Below are 21439 nucleotides of genomic sequence, written 5' to 3'. Positions count from 1 at the left end.
TTAGACTTTTAAGCAAAAGCATCTGACTACTTGAGGATCTCCTTATTTCTGTAAACAGGTCTTCTTCCTCTCTTCCTGCCTTCCGACTTTTGTTGTCTGACTACCAGATGCAGAGCTTGGGGAAAAACAAGCATATTTATTTATTTTATTTGTATTTGCTGCTAGCACCTTAAGTACTGTCAGAATGTAATGTCCCAAATAAATATATGTAGTTAAAACCTCCCTCCTACTTTATTGTAACAGCCGACGGCACCTGTAATTTGTGAGTTCTTAACAATGATGGCAGTGTGTCATACAGCTGTTCCAGAAAGAGAAGGTGATCAGATCATTTATCAAGCAGCATCTCCAGGTAAGGGTTACAGAATTATTGTTATCTGTAAAAATAATATATTTGTGGTCAACCAACAGACTAAGGCACGGTATGTATCTCAGATTATTGTTTTGTATAAAAACAACGTTATTTTTAAGTTGTGTGTGAACTATAGATTTGGAAGCTATGAAAGAGGAGAAATATAGAGAAGCCGTTACATCATCTGCACATAGGACGTGATTTCCACTGTTGCAGTGAGTTCACTTGGTCACCTGGAGGTGATTTTTAATGTGCTGAGCGACCAAGTCTGTAATAAAGTACAGTGCTGGTCATTTAATTTTGAACAGACTGAATCAGTACAGTTTAAAGTCAGCAAAATATTTGCTTGCTTGTTTGCTTGCTTCATTTATCGTCCACCTCTCTGATTGAGACTCAGCAATTATTACAAGCAGCGCACTGATGTAGTGCAGAATTATAAAAGTAATGCAATAAGGACCAGTGGATTCTATCTATATCATGGGAGAAAAATGTAATGAAAAGCAGCATAATATACCCAACAGACAGTTTAAAAAGCAGTGCAGTATAAAGGGGGAAGGGGAGAAATTGTCTGAATTTTCACTTGCAAAACCATAATATTTATCCCCTGTACAAAAAGGACTCTGCTCTATAGTAAGTGCAAGAGCCTTTCTAACTGAAGCACACGTGAATATCTGCCTATCACTTCAGAAGAGCAGAAGTTCCTTGGCATGCAGAATGCCTCAGGCTCCATCTATTGTTAAGCCATTTGGGGTATAGCTGTCATAGGGAAAAATCTTCCTGTACCAGAGGCCCTGTGGAGCTGCTGTGTGGGAGGTATAGTGGTGATTCTGAGATTAGGGACAACATTTCACACAAAAAAACCCTTACTCTAACCTGAAAAAAGTGTGTTTTCCTTTGAGGGGGAAGGAAGGCTAAAAAGAGGAATTAGAGAGAGGAGGTTTGATAGAACTCAGTCCAAGTGTAAGCCTGTAAAATACTAGGAGGGCTTGTGTAAATTGGAGAAAGGGAGTTCTACTGTAAGTCTACAGCCAAAGGTAGCAACGTTGATTAAAACTGACTGTGCTTGGTAAGCTGTAGGAAGGTGGACCTAGAACCCACGCCACCCTGTGTCTAAACAGAATCATCCAGAAACCTTATTCAAATGTTTGTCGGCTGAGGAGGGGAGAATGTAGTGGAGAATGATAAAGTAATGCAATAATGACCAGTGGATTATATCTATAGCATGAGAGAAAGATGAAATGGAAACCAGCATAAGCAGCCTTGTCTCCTCTTCTGTCGGCATAGGCACACCATTAATCTGGATTAATATTACACAAGGTAGGAAGCACTGAGCTGGATGGACCACAAGTCTATACTCTATACTCAGATAAAGATGTTAGTAAGGTCAGTTGAGCAGTCTAGAAAATTGTATGCTTCCACATTAGAATATAGTCCTGAACAAATACGAGGACTTTCATTCATTTTTTGCATGCTGTCTTTGTCAAAACCATTATTTTGTGCATTATTGAACATGGTTCATTGATGCAAGAGCATTTGCTAGTTTATTGTATTTTTTACTTTCAAACAGAAAGGGGGAGCTAGGCTAAGTAGGCACTAGAATGCTGGCATAACATTCTACAGCAAAGAAGATCCAGCATGTTGAGGTCCGTGGCACAGGAATATACAACCCTACTATCATCTTTTTCTGAGACAGACTATAGTTCTGCATAGAAAAGCTTTAAATAAAGGTATTTCCTGCTTCTCCCTACATAGGGGAGAGCCGCATATCAGTTCAATTAAATAAACAAGTAAGATGCATCTTCTTCAATGTGTTCCCAATGTTCCTGAGTATGTGGAAGCAGACACCAGATTTAGTTCGTGTGTCTTTTCTGCATGGCCATCCAGCCAATGGCAGGTGCTGACAGCACTGGTAATTTCCTAAGCAGGGATCAGCGCGGCAGTACATCCTGTTTCCTCAGAACAGAGCCATTGATCTAAAAGCTGTTGAGTGACTTCAAAACAAAATTTAGAGTGAACAAATCCAGAGGCCGCGTTTCCGCCGCGGCCTCGCTATGCCCACGCAGCCGCCAAAGAGTGCTGGCGGCGTGGAAAAGTTCGCTCGCACTGCATAGCGTCGCGAGCAGGCCAACGGAGAACTTCGCCGCAGGAGAGGCGGCTCCGCCGATCGAGCCGCCTCTTAAGCCCTCCTCCGTTCTACTCACGATGTAGCCTGCGCCGTAGCCTGCTGGCCATCGGAGCCCGCCCATGCGCTTTACCTGCCCCTCCGACCCTGGAGGTTGGAGGACAGTGTGGGCGGGCCTCCGACGGCGGCAGCAGGCGTACTGGTACATCGTGTAGTAGAACGGAGGATACGCTGTCTTCCCAGCCGGCGCCAGTTCGCGCGCAAACGATCGGGAAAGAGCGGCTTCACTCTAACAACAACCCTTTAAAGGTTGTTAGTTGTTTAGAAAGCGGCCCCGTGACGCCGCCCTGGGGAGGGAAGTTAACATTCAGGTCGCGCGCTGCTCGGCGTTTGCAAGCAGCTGGGCGCCTGTTGAAGCGGCGGCCTGGGGGCGGCGTTTTTACCGCCCCCAGGCCGTCGTTTATGGGCCGTGCGGAAACGGCCCAAGATTTTGAGACAGAATTTGTTTCTTTTTTTAAAACAAAATAATCAACTGTTAAAAAGAGGAAGATGTCATAGAAGATTTATTGTGAGTTAGCTATGTATACATATATCATAGGAGAATGTAATGAGTAGATAATCTTTTTCTTATGACTTCTTGAGTACATAGTTAAGACTAAAGGTTTGGGTCATGATGTGGCACTTTTATAATTTTCCAGTGAAGTAACCGAAGATGGTTTGTTTCAGATGAAGGAGCATTGGTTAGAGCAGCAAAGCATCTTAATTTTGTTTTCACTGGAAGGACGCCAAACTCTGTAATTATAGAATCTGTAAGTATATTTAAAGTAGTAAAACAGGACTGAGTTTTTAATAGTTTTATATTAATGTTACCAAATTGTGCTTCATATGCAGCCCTATGTTTAGAACTCGGGCAAATATCATATGCCACGATGGCCTGGCTGAGAACTATCAGATACTGGCTACGTATCCACTATTTGCAGGATCACTCCAGTTTGTTACACCTCATGCTTTCCGACTATGCAAATTCTAGGTGGCTGAAACTAGTTGAGGGAAAAATCAACACTCTTGGCTTTTTCATTAGGAGCTCGTTGAGTCCCTCTCTTTTCCCTATCAAGAAGCATATGGCTGCTTTGAAAAACTAAGCTATTAGAACAAGAGTGTCGGGGATATATGATAACAGCTCTTTGAAGCGAGGAAAAACGTGGTTCCCCCTGACCCCCAAGCTTATTCCAATTGAACAAGGACACAGCTTTGGCCAATTATTTTACAGTGGATCACCAACCCTAAATTAAGAAGAGCTTTAACACTGGCCAGATTCAATCTAATGCCTTCTATGCTGCTCTATGGCAGATATCAACAGAATTGATAAACAGAGGAGGCATTATGTCCATGCAATATGGGTCAGGTCGGAGACACTCTATCATACCCCTCTTTCATTGTGTAAAGGTTTGGTAAAAAATCAGAATGTCACAATCTGCACTTATCCCATTTCTGTATAACAATCTAACTGATGCTCTTAAGATACCTATGCTTTTGAACAACATGGATCCCACAGTGTGTGAGAATGTAGCAAAATTTCTGCTAACAATAATAGACGTAAGTCTAGATGAATACCAACCAATGTCTATGTATTATGACCACATATAGCCAGCAGTAATTTTGCTAGCTTCTGTCAGTATCCGATGACGTTTAAGTGAGTTAACTTAGCTGAAGGAATGTCCTATAGTTACAGAAGGACCATGTATATATTTTAGTATTTAGTATTTTAGTACCAGTGTCTATAATTGTGAGCAATAATGGGCAAATTTTGTATGCTGATTTTGTATGTTTATTTTATGCCAATAAAGGCTTGTGAATTATATTAATGTTAACAATTGTGGAAAAAATTTTTAAAAATAAATTAATTTTAAAAATTCACTTTCCCTGCAGCTTGGACAGGAAGAAAAATATGAATTGCTAAATGTACTAGAATTTACAAGGTAATTAGAAACAAAAAGTTCATATATTATAATAATGTGATTTTGTAATGTTCTTATTTCTATGTTAAAAGACATTTTCTTATGGGAGTTCATATCTGAAAAACTGTACATTCAGAGATGACTCCAATTAAGAAATTGGTTGTGTTCTGATCCTGAATGTAGATATTAACTCATTGTGTTTAAAAGAGTTAGGGGAAAGGGTATCGGGAACGCAATGGCTTTAATTTATGATAACTGGAAAAGGATGACAATACTATTTATCTTTAATTGTTTATTTTCCTGTATTGTCTTATCTAACTGCTAACTTGGGTGCATGGGTAATATAACTTAATTTTTGGCATTTCCTGGTCTCTTCTTGTCTATATAGCACATTAGCAGACATTTTATGCGAGCTATTCATCCAAATAAATGTTACTAATATTTGCCAATAATTTAACCCTGTCTTACTAGCTCTCAACAGTAAATCTGTCAATAAAAGCAACAATTTTGGCAGTATGTTCACCTTACTGCATTTTTACTCAACCATGGTTACTATGTTCAGGAATTTCTAAGCACCGCTAACTAAGCCAGATTTTTATGTAACACTGCATTGGATAATTGTCTCCAGGAAGCTTTCTTTCTGTAAGAGCTTATTCCAGAGACAGTTTCAGGTGGGGTAGCTGCGGCAGAAGAGTGAAATTCCAAGTCGAACAAGATTTTCCAGGGTGTAAGTTTTCAAGCGTCAAAGCTGATTAAGGAAGCTTTGACTCTTGAAAACTTGTGCCCTGGAAAATCGTGTTGGTCTTTAGGGTGCTGCTATGCTGATTATAAAAAAAAATGTCACAAACGAATAGTAACTAAAAGATTTGGGAAACCATGCTTTCCCTTTAGGGAGCAGCTTTGGTGAACATTACATTGCTGTTAATGTTTTTTAAAGGTGGCATACCGGTAGCTAGGGCACTTTTCTGTTTGCTCAATTGTTAGCTCATTTCAAGCAGTGCATGGATTAATTCTTTATATCCCGTGTTACATTTATGATAAAGGAGTTCCTAATTTATCTCTTTTAGTGCTAGGAAAAGAATGTCTGTGATTGTTCGCACACCGTCGGGAAAATTAAGGCTTTACTGCAAAGGGGCTGTAAGTTTCTTTTTGGGTTTTCTATGTGATATTTTTGAGCACTGTCTGTGATAAATTGTGAAGCAGTATGCTAGTCACAGAGTGGATCTTAATTAATTGCAGGTAAACAAAGCGAAATCTATTTGAGCCAGTTTAAATGGAATTGAACATGCTTCCAAAAGCCCATCTTCAGAAGTAGGCAGATGTGGTTTTCAATTGCAGGCTGTCTCAAACAGAACTCTGAAGAGGCAGAATAAAAAATATTCTGAATAAATTAATAAAAGGCAGACTCACTGTTTGTATTAAACATAACATCATTTTGAGGACAATACACTGAAAGTAATTGACAGCTCCATCCAGAGGCAAAAAACAAAAGAAACCTCCCAGCTGTTGAAGAGACCTCCATCGAGCTCTATAGTCTTACGCCACCCAAAAAGATGGTGAAAAAAAGGACCCAACCCCCCTGGTCAGTGGTGGGATTCAGCAGGTTCGCACCACTTCGTCCAAACCGGTTGTTAAAATGGTGCTTGTAAACAACCAGTTGTTAAATTATTTGAATCCCACCACTGGAACCGCTTGTTAAATTATTTGAATCCCACCACTGCCCCTGGCCCGGCATTCTGGCGGGCAAAGGCTGGGAGGAAGATAACTAAGGTCGAACCAAAGTATGCTTGTAAGATCCAAGTGCATCTGGGAGGAGGGAGGGTGGTATACAAATCGAATAATACAATACAATTAAACACCAGTACCATACCGCAAATGATTGCAAACATCCACTGTACGAGCCATATGGATCAGTTGACTGTATATTCAGTGTTCAGTCAACCAGTGCTTTTGCACAGTGCAGACAAAACTGGAAGAAATGCGCAACTGAAAAAAGTATCTGTGCTATAGAATACATAGTCTTCTGGCCACTTCCTTAATTTTTTTGTGTGGGCGGAGGGAAGGTGTTCAGTGCTGATTATTTTTTCTTATTTTGCTTCAATATGTCACACATTCTTATAGGACACTGTAATATATGATCGTCTGGCTGAAAATTCAAGATACAAGGAAATTACTTTGAAACATTTAGAGTTATTTGCTACTGAAGGCAAGTATGATTATTGATCATAATAATAGATTGTAAATGAAATTACTAAAGTGACAATTGTATGACTGTGTCAGTTACCAATTACTGAAAAAAACCTAGTTTCTTCATTATGGTTAGTGCAATGTAGCAGTCCTTTGAGGTGAATATAAGGGCTGGTTCACACATATGCATTACCTAATGTACCCATTCCCAATGACTGTGTTTATTTGATTGATTAATTTGTAGGCTGTGCTGAGGGTGAGGGTGGCTTCCAGCACAGAACAAACACTGTTTCAAATCCAGTAAAATAGTATTCAGGAGACCGCAACTTGGTCTGTCAGTAAAATGTATCAGCGCCTTCTGCCCAGCAGACAACACCTGCCTAAATCACTTCTGCTTGGACAGGTCAGCCATTGAAGATTTGCCAAGGGGCTTGCTCCTCCTCTCCAAGGCCATGTCCCTGTCACATGGGCCATCCTTGTCCTGCAGAAAATCCTTCTGTCTCTGAAGAATGTCCAATGTGTTAAGCAACCCCACTGGTAAAAACAATGGCTACCTTCCGACATTACAATAAAGCAAGAATCATGGACTATTCTGAGAAAACACCATCAGCAGCCAAATGCAGCTGGAACATTTTTTTTCCACTTCTCAATGTAGCCAGCACTATCTAGTTTCATAGGGGTCTGCAACCTGTGGCTCTCCAGATGCTGGCAGGGGCTGTTGGGAATTGTAGTCCATGAACATCTGGAGAGCCACAGGTTGCAGACCCCTGATCTAGGAGGTTCAGTTTGGCAGTACAGCCAAATAAATCAGGATTTCTAAATTTGGAGGTAACAAGAAGCTAGGGTTTATACTGAATGTCGTTAGTAAGCCTGAGACAACCCGTGGTTTAGAGTCCCAGTTATAGCATCTTTCAGCACATTTCATTTTACATTATACAAATATCACATTACACTGTCATTTACCATGACATCTGAATGTAGCCATATGTTCAGAAAGCATTTACTTGTTCCGGTTCTCCGTCCTGTTGCATATGTAGAGATGAAATATATGCCTCTTATGTAAACTTCCATACAATATTTTAATTGAACATTTTTCTCCCTGTTTGTTTCTTTAGGCTTGAGAACACTTTGTTTTGCTGTTGCTGAGATTTCAGAAAGTAGCTACGAAGAATGGCTGCATGTCTATCAAAGAGCTGCAACATCTGTACAAAACAGAGCCCTGAAACTTGAAGAAAGTTATGAACTAATTGAAAAGGTAATGTTACATTTAATTTGTTCATTTTTATTGACTGTATTGAAGTTTAAAATATTATAAGTTTATAGTTTTTATAAGTTTATGGTGATGTACTGTGATGCTGAAATTGATCAGTTCTTAAAAAGGGGTCTGTCCCATAAAACGTCTAGTTCGATGAAAACTGCGATCAGTTCATTTGAAAGAGAACACTTTTCAGTTTAAAATGTAAAGCTTTACAGAATATGCATGATGGGTATTATGAAATGATGCTGCAGTTGCTATAGTAGATATACAGTGACAGAAGTTAGAACTGGAACTGACCTGGAAACAACAGCATTAACTAGTCTGATTTGGATGTGTTTGAACAAGCTTGTATTTTTGCTTATGCAAGTTTATTCCCAATTGTCATAAGATCTAAGTCACTCCAAGGCCCATATTCATGGGGCTGTTTGCCCTGATTGCTTAGACCTCAGTCTTCAGAGAGACATCTCCTAAAGCTGGGCAACTCTGACATAGTATGGAAGCCTTTTACAACTACATAAAATATATGCAACGTGCTTCTGAAATGAATGCATGCTTCATTTAAGTTTTCATTGCCACAAACTGTTGGTTGGCTCCAAACTCAGTTGGCAGCGTGCCTCACTACCCCCCACCTTCCTGTTGCAAACCCATCTTGTGTCATGCTTCAGGATCCCTTATCCTCCAGAAGCAGCATTGCAGACTCAGCTCCAAGGAGAGAAGGGAAGGGGAGAGGTGAACAAACGTACTTATAGAGTTGAAATGACCACAGCTTTACTGGCTACAGAGCCTTGGCATGTGATAGGGCAGGAAGATCAGTCATGGACATACCACACTCCCAGCCTGCTCACTGGGGGACACCACGGGAGGACAGGATGCAGAATTCTACATGGTCACAAGTCAATGTGTAGTTTCCCCTGCCGCTTGAGAGCGAGGGTGCCCTGACAACCCCAAGTTGGGCATGTCCCCTGCAAACCCTCCACGCCAAATCCTTTAAGGGGATCCCCAGAAGTGGGGAAAATAGGCACATAGGCCATGTTTCCCCCTGAATGGGTCTGGCCCGATGCTGGTACCACCAGAATGCAGTTGTGACAATGTAAGCAAAGAAAATTAACCTGACACCATACCATGAGCAACAACCCATCACCTAGTAAAACCCATGAATGCCATAGACAGAAGGAAGGGCAGGTGGGAGAAAAGCCTCTTCTATCCCAGCCAGGCGGACCACAGGGAAGACTCCTTTCCCCAGGTCTGCCAGCCAGCACCCCACTAACATCAGACCAATACCAGTTTGGCCAGTCAAGGAGGTGAGGGACAAAGAGCTTTGCACCACTACAGAGGCCTTCAGGAAGCCTTCCAGCTGCACTCCCATCTGCAGCAGCCTCCGAGCCGTGCCTCACTCTCCTTTCCACATTCTGTGGGCCCACAAATGGAGCCCCAGGTAAATCTTTGCTGTCATGGAGATAGTTGGGTGCAATGAGGGGAAAGACATGAAACTTCCATTTGAAACTTCCATGTGCAGTTGGAAATTTCAGTCTGGCACCAACCCAGTGTCCCTGATCTTAAATATATCATTTGCAACATTCAATGTTGATTTGGGGTTTTTGTTTTTTTTAGAAATCTGATATTCTTTCGATATGCTCTTTTCATAGAATCTGCAGTTACTTGGAGCTACAGCCATAGAAGATAGGTTACAAGATCAAGTGCCTGAAACAATAGAAACTCTAATGAAAGCGGATATCAAAATTTGGATCCTTACTGGAGATAAGCAGGAGACTGCTATTAACATTGGTAATGCACTCGGGCATGAATGCAATATTCAGTTGTTAGAAGTTTATAAATAATGGCAGAACGAGAAAGATGTTAGGAAGGGAAAGAGAGATGTTTTGGATGTTAAAGCAGTGTGCTTTGAATGTTATTTTTCTTTTTACTAAGATTTGCATTTCTGCCTGTGTGTCAGGGCAATGCAGGCTTTTAGAGTACCGTAGCAAGGGGCTACCTGGATTACCAGAGTTACTATGTGTTATTAGCGGGTAATAGGGTATGGTGAGTGCTCCTGACAAATAACAGTGAGCTTTTTCAAAATTCTCCTGTCCTTTCTTTAATTTGCAAAGGCGTGAGGAAAAAGAAATCTGTCACAGGAATGGGAAAAAGAGCCAGAATTTCTTTCAACTCCCTCATGGTGTCATCTTTCTTCCTCTTTATGACTTGTCTCAGCTGGAAAGATGCCTGTTTGAGGCTCAGGTCAAGCATCAAGGTGCTTTCCTATTTACTATCCACACCCCTTGGTTGCAAGTAAACCAGTCTTGCTTCAAACCTCCAGACTGTTTTCTTTTCTCGCTCCTGTTTTTGATAGGCAAACAGCAATTTGAGGAGGTTTCTGTGTAATCGCAGCAGCCACAAAATGGGACACAGCAACCAGAACCTACAGAGAATGCTTTGACAACCAGTATCCAGTCAGTTACAAGTAGTACCTGTCTGTTCATAGCACATGGCTGCCTTCAAATGTCATGACAAGCAGAGCACTATTCATGTTGACTGTGAGCACAACAGGCAGCCATGCTTCTCTCCCTCCCTCCCTCCCTCTGTGGCAAATCAGAACTTGATCAAGATTTCCTGAATTCCCCAGGTGGTTGCCAAGCGTCTTCTCATCGTTCCTACTTTTTGTCACTTCAGCACTGCTGCTAGTCATTTGGTTGCTGTTGCCTATGTTTTTTTCTCAGTATATTGCAGTCAAACTGCAAACATGCTGGAGAAAAATGGCAGTGCTCAGCAACTCTCTTCTCAGCAAGTAGGTTACGTTGGTTCTTAGGGTTAGAATATGGCAATATCAAATGAGCCCCAGTATTCAAACTGAAACATGACAGCTTCCAGCCTCCTCCTGATCAAACTGCCCGCCCTCCATTACTCTGAGAGACAGGCAAGAGTGGTGATGCCCAGGACCTGAGGCACATGTTAGAAGTCTACCCAGCAGTATACCCAATAGTCATGGATGTACGTGGCTGAAACCAATTCCATTCTTAACACCTTTCCCACGCCCAGGTTTTTGAATGGATTCCTGGGTGTGGGTGCCACTATCCTTGCCACTATCCTTGTAACAAGTCTCTGCAACTTCCAAGCCTGCCCTTCCCACATTTGGAGGGCTTCTCATTCTGTACAGGGATCTGCTAAGCAACAGAGGATAATTCAGAAAGTATCATTAGTTCTTCTCATCAGAGAGAGAGAGAACCCTGATCTGGATGGTCCAAGCTAGCCTGATCTTGTCAGATGTCAGAAGCTAAGTAGGGTTGACGTTGATTGGCATTTGGATGGGAGATCACCAATGAAGTCCAGGGTCACTACACAGAAGAAGACAATGGCAAATCACCTCTATACGTCTCTAGCCTTGAAAACTCTACTGGGTTGCCATAATTTGGCTGCGAATTGAAGCCACTTTACACACACACACACCGAGGCCCCTTCCGCACATGCAAAATAATGCGTTTTCAAGCTACTTTCACAACTGTTTGCAAGTGGATTTTGCCTTTCCGCACAGCTTCAAAGAGCACTGACAGCAGTTTGAAAGTGCATTATTCTGCATGTGCAGAATGAGCCAGAGAGAGAGAGAGACAGAGAGAGAGAGAGAGAGAGAGAGAGAAAGGCTGACCAGTGGTTCCCAATGTAGCCTGCACTGATGATACACTCTTCTAAGTTCAGTGACTTCACAGGACTAAAGGTATAACTCTGCTTAGAATTGCTCCGCAAGAGAGTTCACGCTTTGTACTGAATTGGCCAAGACTTTCTTAACCACTAAATGCCTTGATCAGTTTTACTGTCAGTACACTAGAGGGGCACACTGTCGGTTTGGAGAAATGCAAGTGAGAACCTAGAAACCCGAAACAAAATTGATCATGGCTTTCTTAAATACAGAAGTGAGCAGCTCTAAGAAACAGTAGATCAGGAAGCAAGTGCCTCTATTCTTTCCAAAACAAGGAATGGTACTGAATTCTTCTCTTCCCTTTCCCAGATACATAATTTATATGTAATATGTATGTGGACTCATAATATCAATCATTAGGGTATCTGTCTCCTTGGGTTCCCAACCCAGTTGCAGTTGGTACGGTAGTTTCGAGAGACAATCACCCTTCGCAGCAGAAATCTACAAGGACAACTACATGGATACGCATGCAGAAACAGACATCATTTTGTTGGCCAAAATAGCATTTAGTAGGAGACAGTGGCAAAGTGGTCACCTTATTGTAAACTACCACCTCAACATACACCTCTGTTCTGAATACATAGCAGATGTGACTTCTTCCCCCTCCCCCCCCCCCACACTCACCTTGGGAGAAGGGGACACTTTTCTCTTTGAATTCCTGGTCTCTGAGGTGGCAGGGGAGACTGTTACCCAACCTTGCTTTAATAGCTTTGTTGGTCACTTCTGAGACCTCACACTTAACAAAAGATGCTCAGATGATACCTGAATGCATGCCACAAATGCACATTCTCATGATTCCTGTAGATGGCTTAGCACGGGGGTCAGCTGATGGGAATTGTAGTCCATGAACATCTGGAGAGCCGCAGGTTGCAGACCCCTGGCTTAGCATCAGTAGCTCATAGCCGATTGTAGTTACGATACTGAAATATACTTTTTTAACAGGGCATTCTTGTAAACTCTTGAGAAAGAACATGGGACTAATTGTCATAAATGAAGGCTCTCTTGATGTAAGTATAATGCAAAAATGTTACATGTCTTTGTTTCTTACTCTGCATCCGTCTTTGGAAAACATTTGAGTGAGCTTATATGGATTCGCTATTTGAATCCAAATGACCAAAAAGCATTGTTAGTATAGGAAAATGCAGGTTGAACTTTTTTTTTAAGTCAATATAAATTATTTCCATGAACTGCAATGAACTAGCACACCAAATAACATTACAGAACCTGCAGTCTTTAACTCAGTGCAATTTTTTTTATCCTAGCTGTGATTTGAAACGGATGAGTTATCCCAGTCACTTGAAATTTTAAGTTTTCTGCTTTTATGGAACAAAATGCATCAATTCTTCTACCACAATAAAGGCCCTGGGCTGAGTTTCCACCTACTTGCTCTCCAAGACCATAGGTAATCAGAGGAGGGCCTCCAATGTAAATCCCAATGAAGGAAAAGGCCTATCCATCCAATGAAGGAAAAGGCCTATCCATCAGATATACTAGTCTGAAGGTTCATCATTTTGCACTGTGTTAGGAAATGTTGAAGGCAGCAGGAAAAGGGAAAGATGAAACATTTAATGGATTAATTCAATCAGAGAAGCGCCAGCCCTCAGTTTGCAAAACCTGAGCAAGGCTGTTAATGATAGAATGTTTTGGAGGACATTAATTCATAAAGTCTCCCATGTTGGAAGCTTCATACCCACACACATTGTGATCCAAGCCAGCTGGAAACCAGTGAAGATATTTGAGCACTAGCTGTATATGTTCCACCAGAGGGCACTATGAAATAGAAACATTGAGGTAAACTTCATTGACATAAGCAACAGGGTGTTTGAAAACCTTTAAGCAAGAATAACAGATGTAAGAGCCAGTGTAGTATAATGACTGAACTACGAGTGTAGTATAATGACTGAGCTATTAGTTATGAACTTTCTGTGGCCTAAGGCAAGCCGTTATTTTTTGTGCTTTTGCTTGCCTGTAGTTAAGGTTCCTGAGATGTTGATGGGGAAGCATTTTGAACATTTGAAATACCTTGTATAATCATTGTACAGTAAGATAAAAATGTGAAGTAGGGCATATATTGTTTAAAATGTGTGTCCTTCAATAGAAGTCTGCAACAAGTATCAAATTGCCCTTCTTAGAAGTATGATTATCTTTATAAATGAATACCTGGCTCTTGCTCCCATAGTGGGAGTGGACGAGAAGGTGGATCTTGGTTTCTAAAAGAATTAGGGGGAAAGCACAGAACTCTATGTAACATATGCCATCTAAATATGGAAGAAACCTTAGGTCAATCTGGTCATGTAAAATAAACACAGAGAAAGAACACTGGGTGTATCTTCCAAAAGTAAAACTGTTTAAGAACTGTATTGTTGAAGGCTTTCACGGCCGGATTCAACTGGTTGTGGTGGGTTTTCTGGGCTGTGTGGCCGTGGTCTGGTGGATCTTGTTCCTAACGTTTTGCCTGCATCTGTGGCTGGTATCTTCAGAGGTGTGTAACACTGTGTCCAGTGAGAAGGGAATGGTTAGTGGGGTATATATTGTCCACGTTCCAGGGTGGGGAACCAATCAGTAAGTGTTTGGGTGGAACTTGCTATGCAAAGATGTGGTTGATAGTATTGTATTGCGGGTGGGGTTTTTCAGTCCAGGGAGTGATTCACATTTTCATGCCCTGCAACAGCAGCAGTATTGGTGAATGCAAATCCTGTTTAAGAATTTGCAGGCACAAGCTTTTTCTGAGGTAATGGGGAACTACTTCTTCTTAAGCCACTTTATTCGTGGACCTATTTTACAATGGCTAAAATTATGTCCCCTGCCTCCAAAGTATGTTTATACTGGCCATTTGAATGCTTTTTGGTAATTGTTACAGTATTTTCAAATAGTAAAATTAAAGTAGAGGATACATGAATGTATTTACGTTAATCATGAGAGAGATGTAAGTGGTAATTGAATCACCTTCTAATATGATGCTTGTTGAGCAGTATACATTGATTAAATGGAAATAAAGCAATTTATGTATTTTCTTGGTATTTAACAGGCAACAAGAGAGACATTAAGCCATCATTGCAACACTCTGGGTGATGCTTTGAGGAAGGAAAATGATTTTGCACTTATTATTGATGGTAAAACGTTGAAGTATGCCTTGACGTTTGGTGTAAGGCAATACTTCCTGGATTTGGCTCTGTCGTGTAAAGCTGTTATTTGCTGCAGGTAAGCCTTTCTATTCCTAAATTGTTGAAGTATTTCTTTCCAGGAAGACATTTTATTTTTGACTTTATCATCTTTACTAGTTTTCTTTATCATCTTTACTGGTGTACTTTCATTCCTACTATGAAAACTTAGAAAAGCAGAGCCAGTTTTGAAGTGTTCCAGCTATAAAAGGATCATGATCTTCTGGCTCACCACCTCCCTAATGCTGGAGACCATGGAACTTCCTCACAATGGCTGATTTCCTTTCTCCAGGGCTGGGGACAGAGGGTGGTACTTGGGAAGCAACTCCAGTTCCACAAGTTGCAGTTCTCGGCTTGCTTGAAACAATGCATGGAATGAAACAGCCGGAAAACCCTCAGTCACCGAACCCACCCCATAAAAAAACTATACCTACGTCACTGGAGAGCGCATATCCAGCCTGTGTTTTGACAATTACACTGGCTTCCATTTGTGAACCAGATCCACATTCAAGGTTTTGGTGCTGACTTTCAGAGCTCTCCAGAGCCTAAGACCCTTGATTCTTCAGGACTGACTTCTGCAGAATACATTCGCAATAGCCTTATGGTCATCATTTGAAAATCTACTGGTGGTCCTTGGCCCAAAGGCTGTCCAGCTGTCGTCAATGGGCCAGGGCTTTCTCACTCTTGCCTGCTAGACTTGTCCTTAAGCTTTCTGTCCAGGGAAGTTTGTTACATACAGAACCATTCAATCATTCAATTTTACTTACACTTTTACTTACACAGCACAGATTTTTAGTGATTAAAGACAGTTTCTGACTGTGAAGTGTGATTTTTTTTCCCTTTCCCCTCACTATGTAGCCCAAAATGCCCCCTTAAATGCTGCTGTGGGAGACAATTATTTTGGGGTATGAACTGGCAATATTGTATGTTAAACACATGCTAGGAAGCTTTTGTTTAATATTCTGCATCAGAAGCCTGACTTCTGGATTGCGTCACTGAACTATTTGAAGATCCTTACTAACACCAGGAACTCAGAACTCTGTGTTCGGAAGCAGATCTCTGAACAGCAGTTCTAACTACTTGATGTCTTTGGTTGCTTTCATACAGTGATTTTCCTCCTGGTGGGACACACCATGTCCCTGCTTTATGAGGGAGCTTTCACATGATGGTGTGCTTCAAAGGGATACCAGGACTTTTTTCTTTTAAGCTAGAACAAAGGGGGAAACATCATTTGCAGCCCCAGGGGCAAGGGAGGGAGAAAGGGTCTGGGGAGGATTGGTTTGTCCGGGGACCCTGTCCCCACCCAGCTGGCCTGCTGCTAACTAGTTTCTGTCTTGAAGACCAAGTCTCATCACTTCTGCCTGTGAATCACCACCAAAGAGCCAAGTGTGGCCCCTTTTATCCCTTGCTCCCAAGCCCCATCCACAAAAGCAGCCCCTGGTATTTCAGGGCTTTGACTTGGTCTGAATTAAAAAGGTGCACGTGGAGCCTCTATGTGAAAGCTCTGCCCACGGACAGAAAGTTTCCCACCAATGTAATGAGGGAGAAAGGGGTAGGCAGAGATGACCTTAGCAGTGAACAGCATAATGGAAACAGGACATCCCTTTGTCTCACTTGCTGCTGCTTTCAGGATGAGGGCAACTTTTCCTGACCCTGTGCAGAACATACCTTCATAAAAATAAATCTCACAGTAATGTCATTCTAAAAATACCTGTGTTTTCTTTTAAGGGTTTCACCTCTTCAGAAGTCTGATGTTGTAGAAATGGTTAAAAAACAGGTTAAAGTAGTAACACTGGCAATTGGCGATGGAGCAAATGATGTTAGTATGATACAGACTGCACATGTTGGTATCGGTATTAGTGGAAATGAAGGGCTACAAGCAGCTAACTCTTCAGATTACTCAATAGCACAGGTAAATCTTGCCACTGCTAAAGAATAGAAAAAGATGGTTCTTTCCAAGTGATAAACAGTTCGATATTGTGTGCTTATTTAAACCTTTTCCCTTTATTTGTAGTTCAAGTACTTGAAGAACTTACTCTTGGTCCACGGTGCCTGGAATTATAGCAGAATTGCTAAATGCATCTTATATTGCTTCTACAAGAATATCGTCCTTTATATCATTGAGGTAATGATGACACAGCATGCCACAATATGTCTTTCAAATTATTCCGAACTGGAGTGGCATGTAAGCCTTCTTTAAAATAGTAATTTGAATGAGAAATTCTTCTGTTTCTAATTTTGATTTTTATGCATTTAGGCAAAATATGTAAAACCAAATCATTATCAATATGGCAAATTCTTAACATAACCAAAACTGTGGATACTTAAATTCAGATACTGGAGCCATGAACAGATGAGCCATGAGCAGAGCTTTCTACAAACTTGAAAAAGCTTCAGCTTTGCTGGAAAATCTGAAATACACATTCACACGTACATAGGAGCATTAAACCTTCTCCCCCCACCCCCAGAATAACAGAAGCAGCATCTGTATCTTTAGGAAACAATGACACCTGCAGTGGACACTACGGGAGTTGCTAGGCAACTACCACAGTAGTGCCAGCCTTCAAAATTTCCAATAAAAGGCAGGGGAAAGAGCAAGGCTCCTGTGGCCTTTGAGTGAGGACTCATTGGGATCACTACTAATCAGTAGCAGCCACTATACATGCTGTGGTGGTTAGAGTTTCTAAGAGTCTCTCTCTCTCTCTCTCTCGCTCTCTCTCTCTCTCTCTCTCTTTCTTTATATAGACACACACTCATAAAATCATATTTCCTATTTAGCTAAAGACTCACAGATATATGTGGGGGGGGTCATGTTTGTGGGCGGTCTTTGACTAAATAGGAAAGGTTTTATGTGTGTGCATGTGACTTTACATAAATACACACACGCACACACAACCTTCCCTATTTAGCCAAAGACCGCCCACAAACAGGACCATGGACCAAAAATAAAAAAAAAAATATCATCCAGTGAAATCACAAAATTTGCAAAGAAGGTAACATCAGATTGATTACCTGGCAGAGAAAGTAAATATCCTTTTAGTTATATATATGCTTTTTTGTTTAAAACTTGCCTCTTATGAGAGAGCTTGAAGAAAAAGAACATTATTACAATGTATAGCTTCAATAAGATGAACTACTCGCTTCTGCAGTGGCTGAAGGTAACTGAACATTTAGGTGCCTTTACCTTCAGCAGTAATAAACTGGACAGCAGATCATTCTCCCCCACCAGTCGGGGGCAGCTCTACTTCACAGTTATGGTCATAGTTTAGTGTAGGAAGCAAAAGTGCACTGTCCCCAGTCTAGGCTTCAACCTACTTACCTTGTCTTCCTCATCGTAGGAATGTCACTGTCCTGAGAACTGTGGTCTAATCTTTATAGTAGGCATAATAATATTTTAACTAACTTTTAAAAATGCACTAGCGCCATCTTTTTTTAATGCGTGAACCTTTTGATTTTTTTATATTCATATTGCATGTTACTGTGCTTTATGGGCTATTTTATTGAGAATGTCCATTATGGAGACAACAGCTGCATAAGTACACAGCTCATTGTATTCATAGTGGGGTCCTTAGGCTTCCATGTCCCCTCCCTTATATACTTCCAGGAAAATTAAACCCTGGGCTTAATTCTCTACTCACCTGCAATAATATGTAATCATTCGCTACATTAACAAAATAAATGCTGCAGTTCTTTTCCCAGTTTTATTTATTGGGCTGGCTTCCTGTATTTGTCCCCAAAAATTAGGATATAATATTTCACAGATTGTAAATAAATAGCTTAATTAGGGTCCGTAACATACAGTTGATGTATAAACATTCCTGAAGAGTTTAAAGATCATGTAAACAGCGGATTTGCATTACTAAATTCAAGTGAACAGGAACTGGAAGAACTATGGGTTGAAACAAGAGATATTGTCAAGGAAGAATGTGCAAAGATTATTCCTGTAGCCAAAAGAAATGCAAAACTGATGAATGTCTGATGAAACTCTTAACTTTGCTAAGATAGATGAGATGTCAAAATAAAAGATGACAAATATAATCAGAGGTCTGAATGCAGCATTGTAGCAACTTGAATATGCAGATAAGAAAAACTGTAATGATAACCTCTATAAAGCAACAGCAGAGGATGACAAAAAAAGGAAGAACAAAGATTCAAGAACTCAAAGGAAAATTTAAACCTTGGTTAGGGATGCTGAAAGATCAATATAGGCATACATTAACTGAATAGAACAAAAATAATACACTGCAGAACTATACAAAAGAAATGGAAGGATGACAGATTCCTCCAAAGAAGAATCTTTTGAAGAAGAACCTTCAATTTTAGAAAGTGAAAGCTGTCTTTAAAAGCAATTGTGAGAAACAAATCACCAGGATGGGATATCAGCAGGGTTTTTGCAAGCCACAGAAATGGAATCTATCAAAATCTTGAGAATGTGCCAACAAATAGGAAAAACAAAATAAAGGTCCACAGACTAGAAACACTCAATCTATATTCCAATTCAGAAAAAAGGAATATCAAAGACTTCAGCTACTAATGGACCATCACAGTAACTTCCCATGCAATCAAAGTGATGCTCAGAATCTTACAACAAACACTGTTAGCATATATGGAAAGAGAAACATCAGATGTTCAAACAGGATTCAGAAAAGAAAAGATTAGAGATCATATTGCAAATTTACATTGGTTACTGGAGCGAGAGAGAATTTCAGCTTGTATTTCATAGATTGCAGCAAAGTTTTGATTGTATGGATTGTGAAACACTATGGAAAGTTTAAAAATGAATTGTTTTGATGCACAGCTTACGCCCTGGACAAGAGACGACTGTTATATTCTGTTAGGACAAAATATAAAGACACATAATGGTTTCCAACTGGCGAAAGTATCAGACAAAGATGTATTTTATCTCCCTATGGCCACATTATGAGAAGATAAGACTCACTGGAAAATACAATAATGCTAGCACTGGGGCAATAATTCTAGTATGAAAATAATTTTTCCCCATGCAATGTTCTCTAAACCTGAAATGGCTGCTATTTGCCCGGGTGGGGTGTGGGGGGCAACATTCAAGAACTTTTAGAAAGTGCCTGGAAGCTCTAAATACAGAATCCTCACCATCTTATCTAATCAGAATTCAAAATGGTGCATGGACAAAACCAAGAATGCACAAACACACTTATACATCATAACTTTTGCTTTCATGCATGAGCCACTTTAGAAACCAACCTAAGGTTAATGCTCTTCTACCAGTATTATGTTGCTCTATTAACATTAGATTAGTCTTCTGAGGTTTAAAAGTTTGGTAAATTTATTGTTACTAAAAATGCCACTGGTATTTGTTTTACTGTCCTTGTATTCTGCTTCCAAATGTAGAATAAACTGTTGGCTGAAACATATGGAAGCTTGATAATGCAATAAAAGAACTCCGTTTCAATGGTGTTTTCATAGTTTCCTATTAAAATGCTAATTTTGGAGTTTATAAGATGTGGAGAGTTCTTAAAATGTTTATAGGAAATAAGACCTGCAGACCAATTAACATACTTCCCCCTTCTGCATCTTATGCAGCTGTTAATAGCTCTTGTCAATATATGAATGAATGGACAGAACATACATCACAGAATGTCGCTAGCAAGAACAACTACCCGTCCTGAATCTCTTTTCAGGCATGGGTGAAGGGAACTCATTGACTATTTGTAAGCTGCTGTTTAAAATGCAGAAATCCTACATAAGGCAAATCTCTGTCAAGCTTCTTTTCTGCCATCTCTCTTTTTTCTCTTTCTCCTTGGAATGTAGAAAGTAATACCAAAATAAATCTAATCCAGATATGATAAACATTATTGAATTAGACTCTATACTGGAATTACATTCATGGGAATAAGGTATGAATTAACTACATAAGCAAATATTTAAGAGTGCAAATTCCCAAAATAACTGAACTATTGGATATTAAGGATTTGATTATATGCTGAATAAGGTTGTTCATGTATTTTCCGAACTTACATTTTTCTTTATGACCTTATCTGTTAATTAATACCATAACTGATTATAGTGTATAAAAACTGTGCTTCACTTATGTGAATAACACTATATGTGGCTATCTTAAACTACTCAAAGAATCACATTAGTGGCTGCATTTAGCAACATATTTTAGCTGTCCCAGCTCTTTACAGTTAATTTGTAGCTGGCCAGCTTGCACAGAATACTAACTTTTGAAGACTGATACAGATCATCACTCAGTTAGGTTTGTGCCTTCCAAATGTGTGTGTCTCCAGTGCTGCTCACTGCTTCCAATGTTAACCATGCCGGTCGGGGAACTGACTTTAGTTTCTTCCAGGCAACATTTGTGCCCAGTCATTTGTTTAAAGGAAGAGATCCATGTAGTCTGCTGTTGTGCATAATGAGCCATAGATTGGGGGCACTGACAACACAGAGATCAATACCTGTGTATTTAATATTCTTGTACTGGCAGTGACCAATGAAGCAAGTTAGAACCCAAATCCAGAATGACCACAGAATTACCAGTAGAAATCTAGCAGGAAAGGTCTTCCATTTTTTAAGTTTACAAGGCAATAAATTCAGAGAGGACAAATCATCTAGACACAAACCCAATTCAAATCTCAAGGCCTTTGGACCATAATAAGCCATCTAACCAGATCTGGCATGTAATTGCAATATTAGGAGGTGTGGGGTTTTTTGAGGGGGAAGGCACAGGAGGA

At 40.4% G+C, this 21439-nt stretch overlaps 1 protein-coding gene across 4 annotated transcripts in view; it reads left to right on the top strand.

Moving 5' to 3' along the window:
• Nucleotides 1-21439, top strand: part of ATP8A1 (ATPase phospholipid transporting 8A1) — a 104309-nt gene that overhangs the window by 55236 nt on the left and 27634 nt on the right. For all 4 annotated transcript variants that reach the window (XM_048508985.1, XM_048508987.1, XM_048508986.1 and 1 more), the window contains 11 exons: nucleotides 244-349; nucleotides 3198-3280; nucleotides 4401-4450; nucleotides 5497-5566; nucleotides 6551-6635; nucleotides 7732-7871; nucleotides 9521-9659; nucleotides 12508-12572; nucleotides 14594-14766; nucleotides 16455-16638; nucleotides 16741-16851. In XM_048508985.1, coding sequence (XP_048364942.1) covers nucleotides 244-349; nucleotides 3198-3280; nucleotides 4401-4450; nucleotides 5497-5566; nucleotides 6551-6635; nucleotides 7732-7871; nucleotides 9521-9659; nucleotides 12508-12572; nucleotides 14594-14766; nucleotides 16455-16638; nucleotides 16741-16851 — 1206 coding nt within the window. The remainder of the gene's footprint in view (nucleotides 1-243; nucleotides 350-3197; nucleotides 3281-4400; nucleotides 4451-5496; nucleotides 5567-6550; nucleotides 6636-7731; nucleotides 7872-9520; nucleotides 9660-12507; nucleotides 12573-14593; nucleotides 14767-16454; nucleotides 16639-16740; nucleotides 16852-21439) is intronic.

Source organism: Sphaerodactylus townsendi, linkage group LG10 (genome assembly GCF_021028975.2).
Source record: "Sphaerodactylus townsendi isolate TG3544 linkage group LG10, MPM_Stown_v2.3, whole genome shotgun sequence".
Taxonomy (NCBI): Eukaryota; Metazoa; Chordata; class Lepidosauria; order Squamata; family Sphaerodactylidae; genus Sphaerodactylus; species Sphaerodactylus townsendi.
Note: the sequence above shows the minus strand (reverse complement) of the source record. Positions and strands in the feature narration are given on the sequence as shown.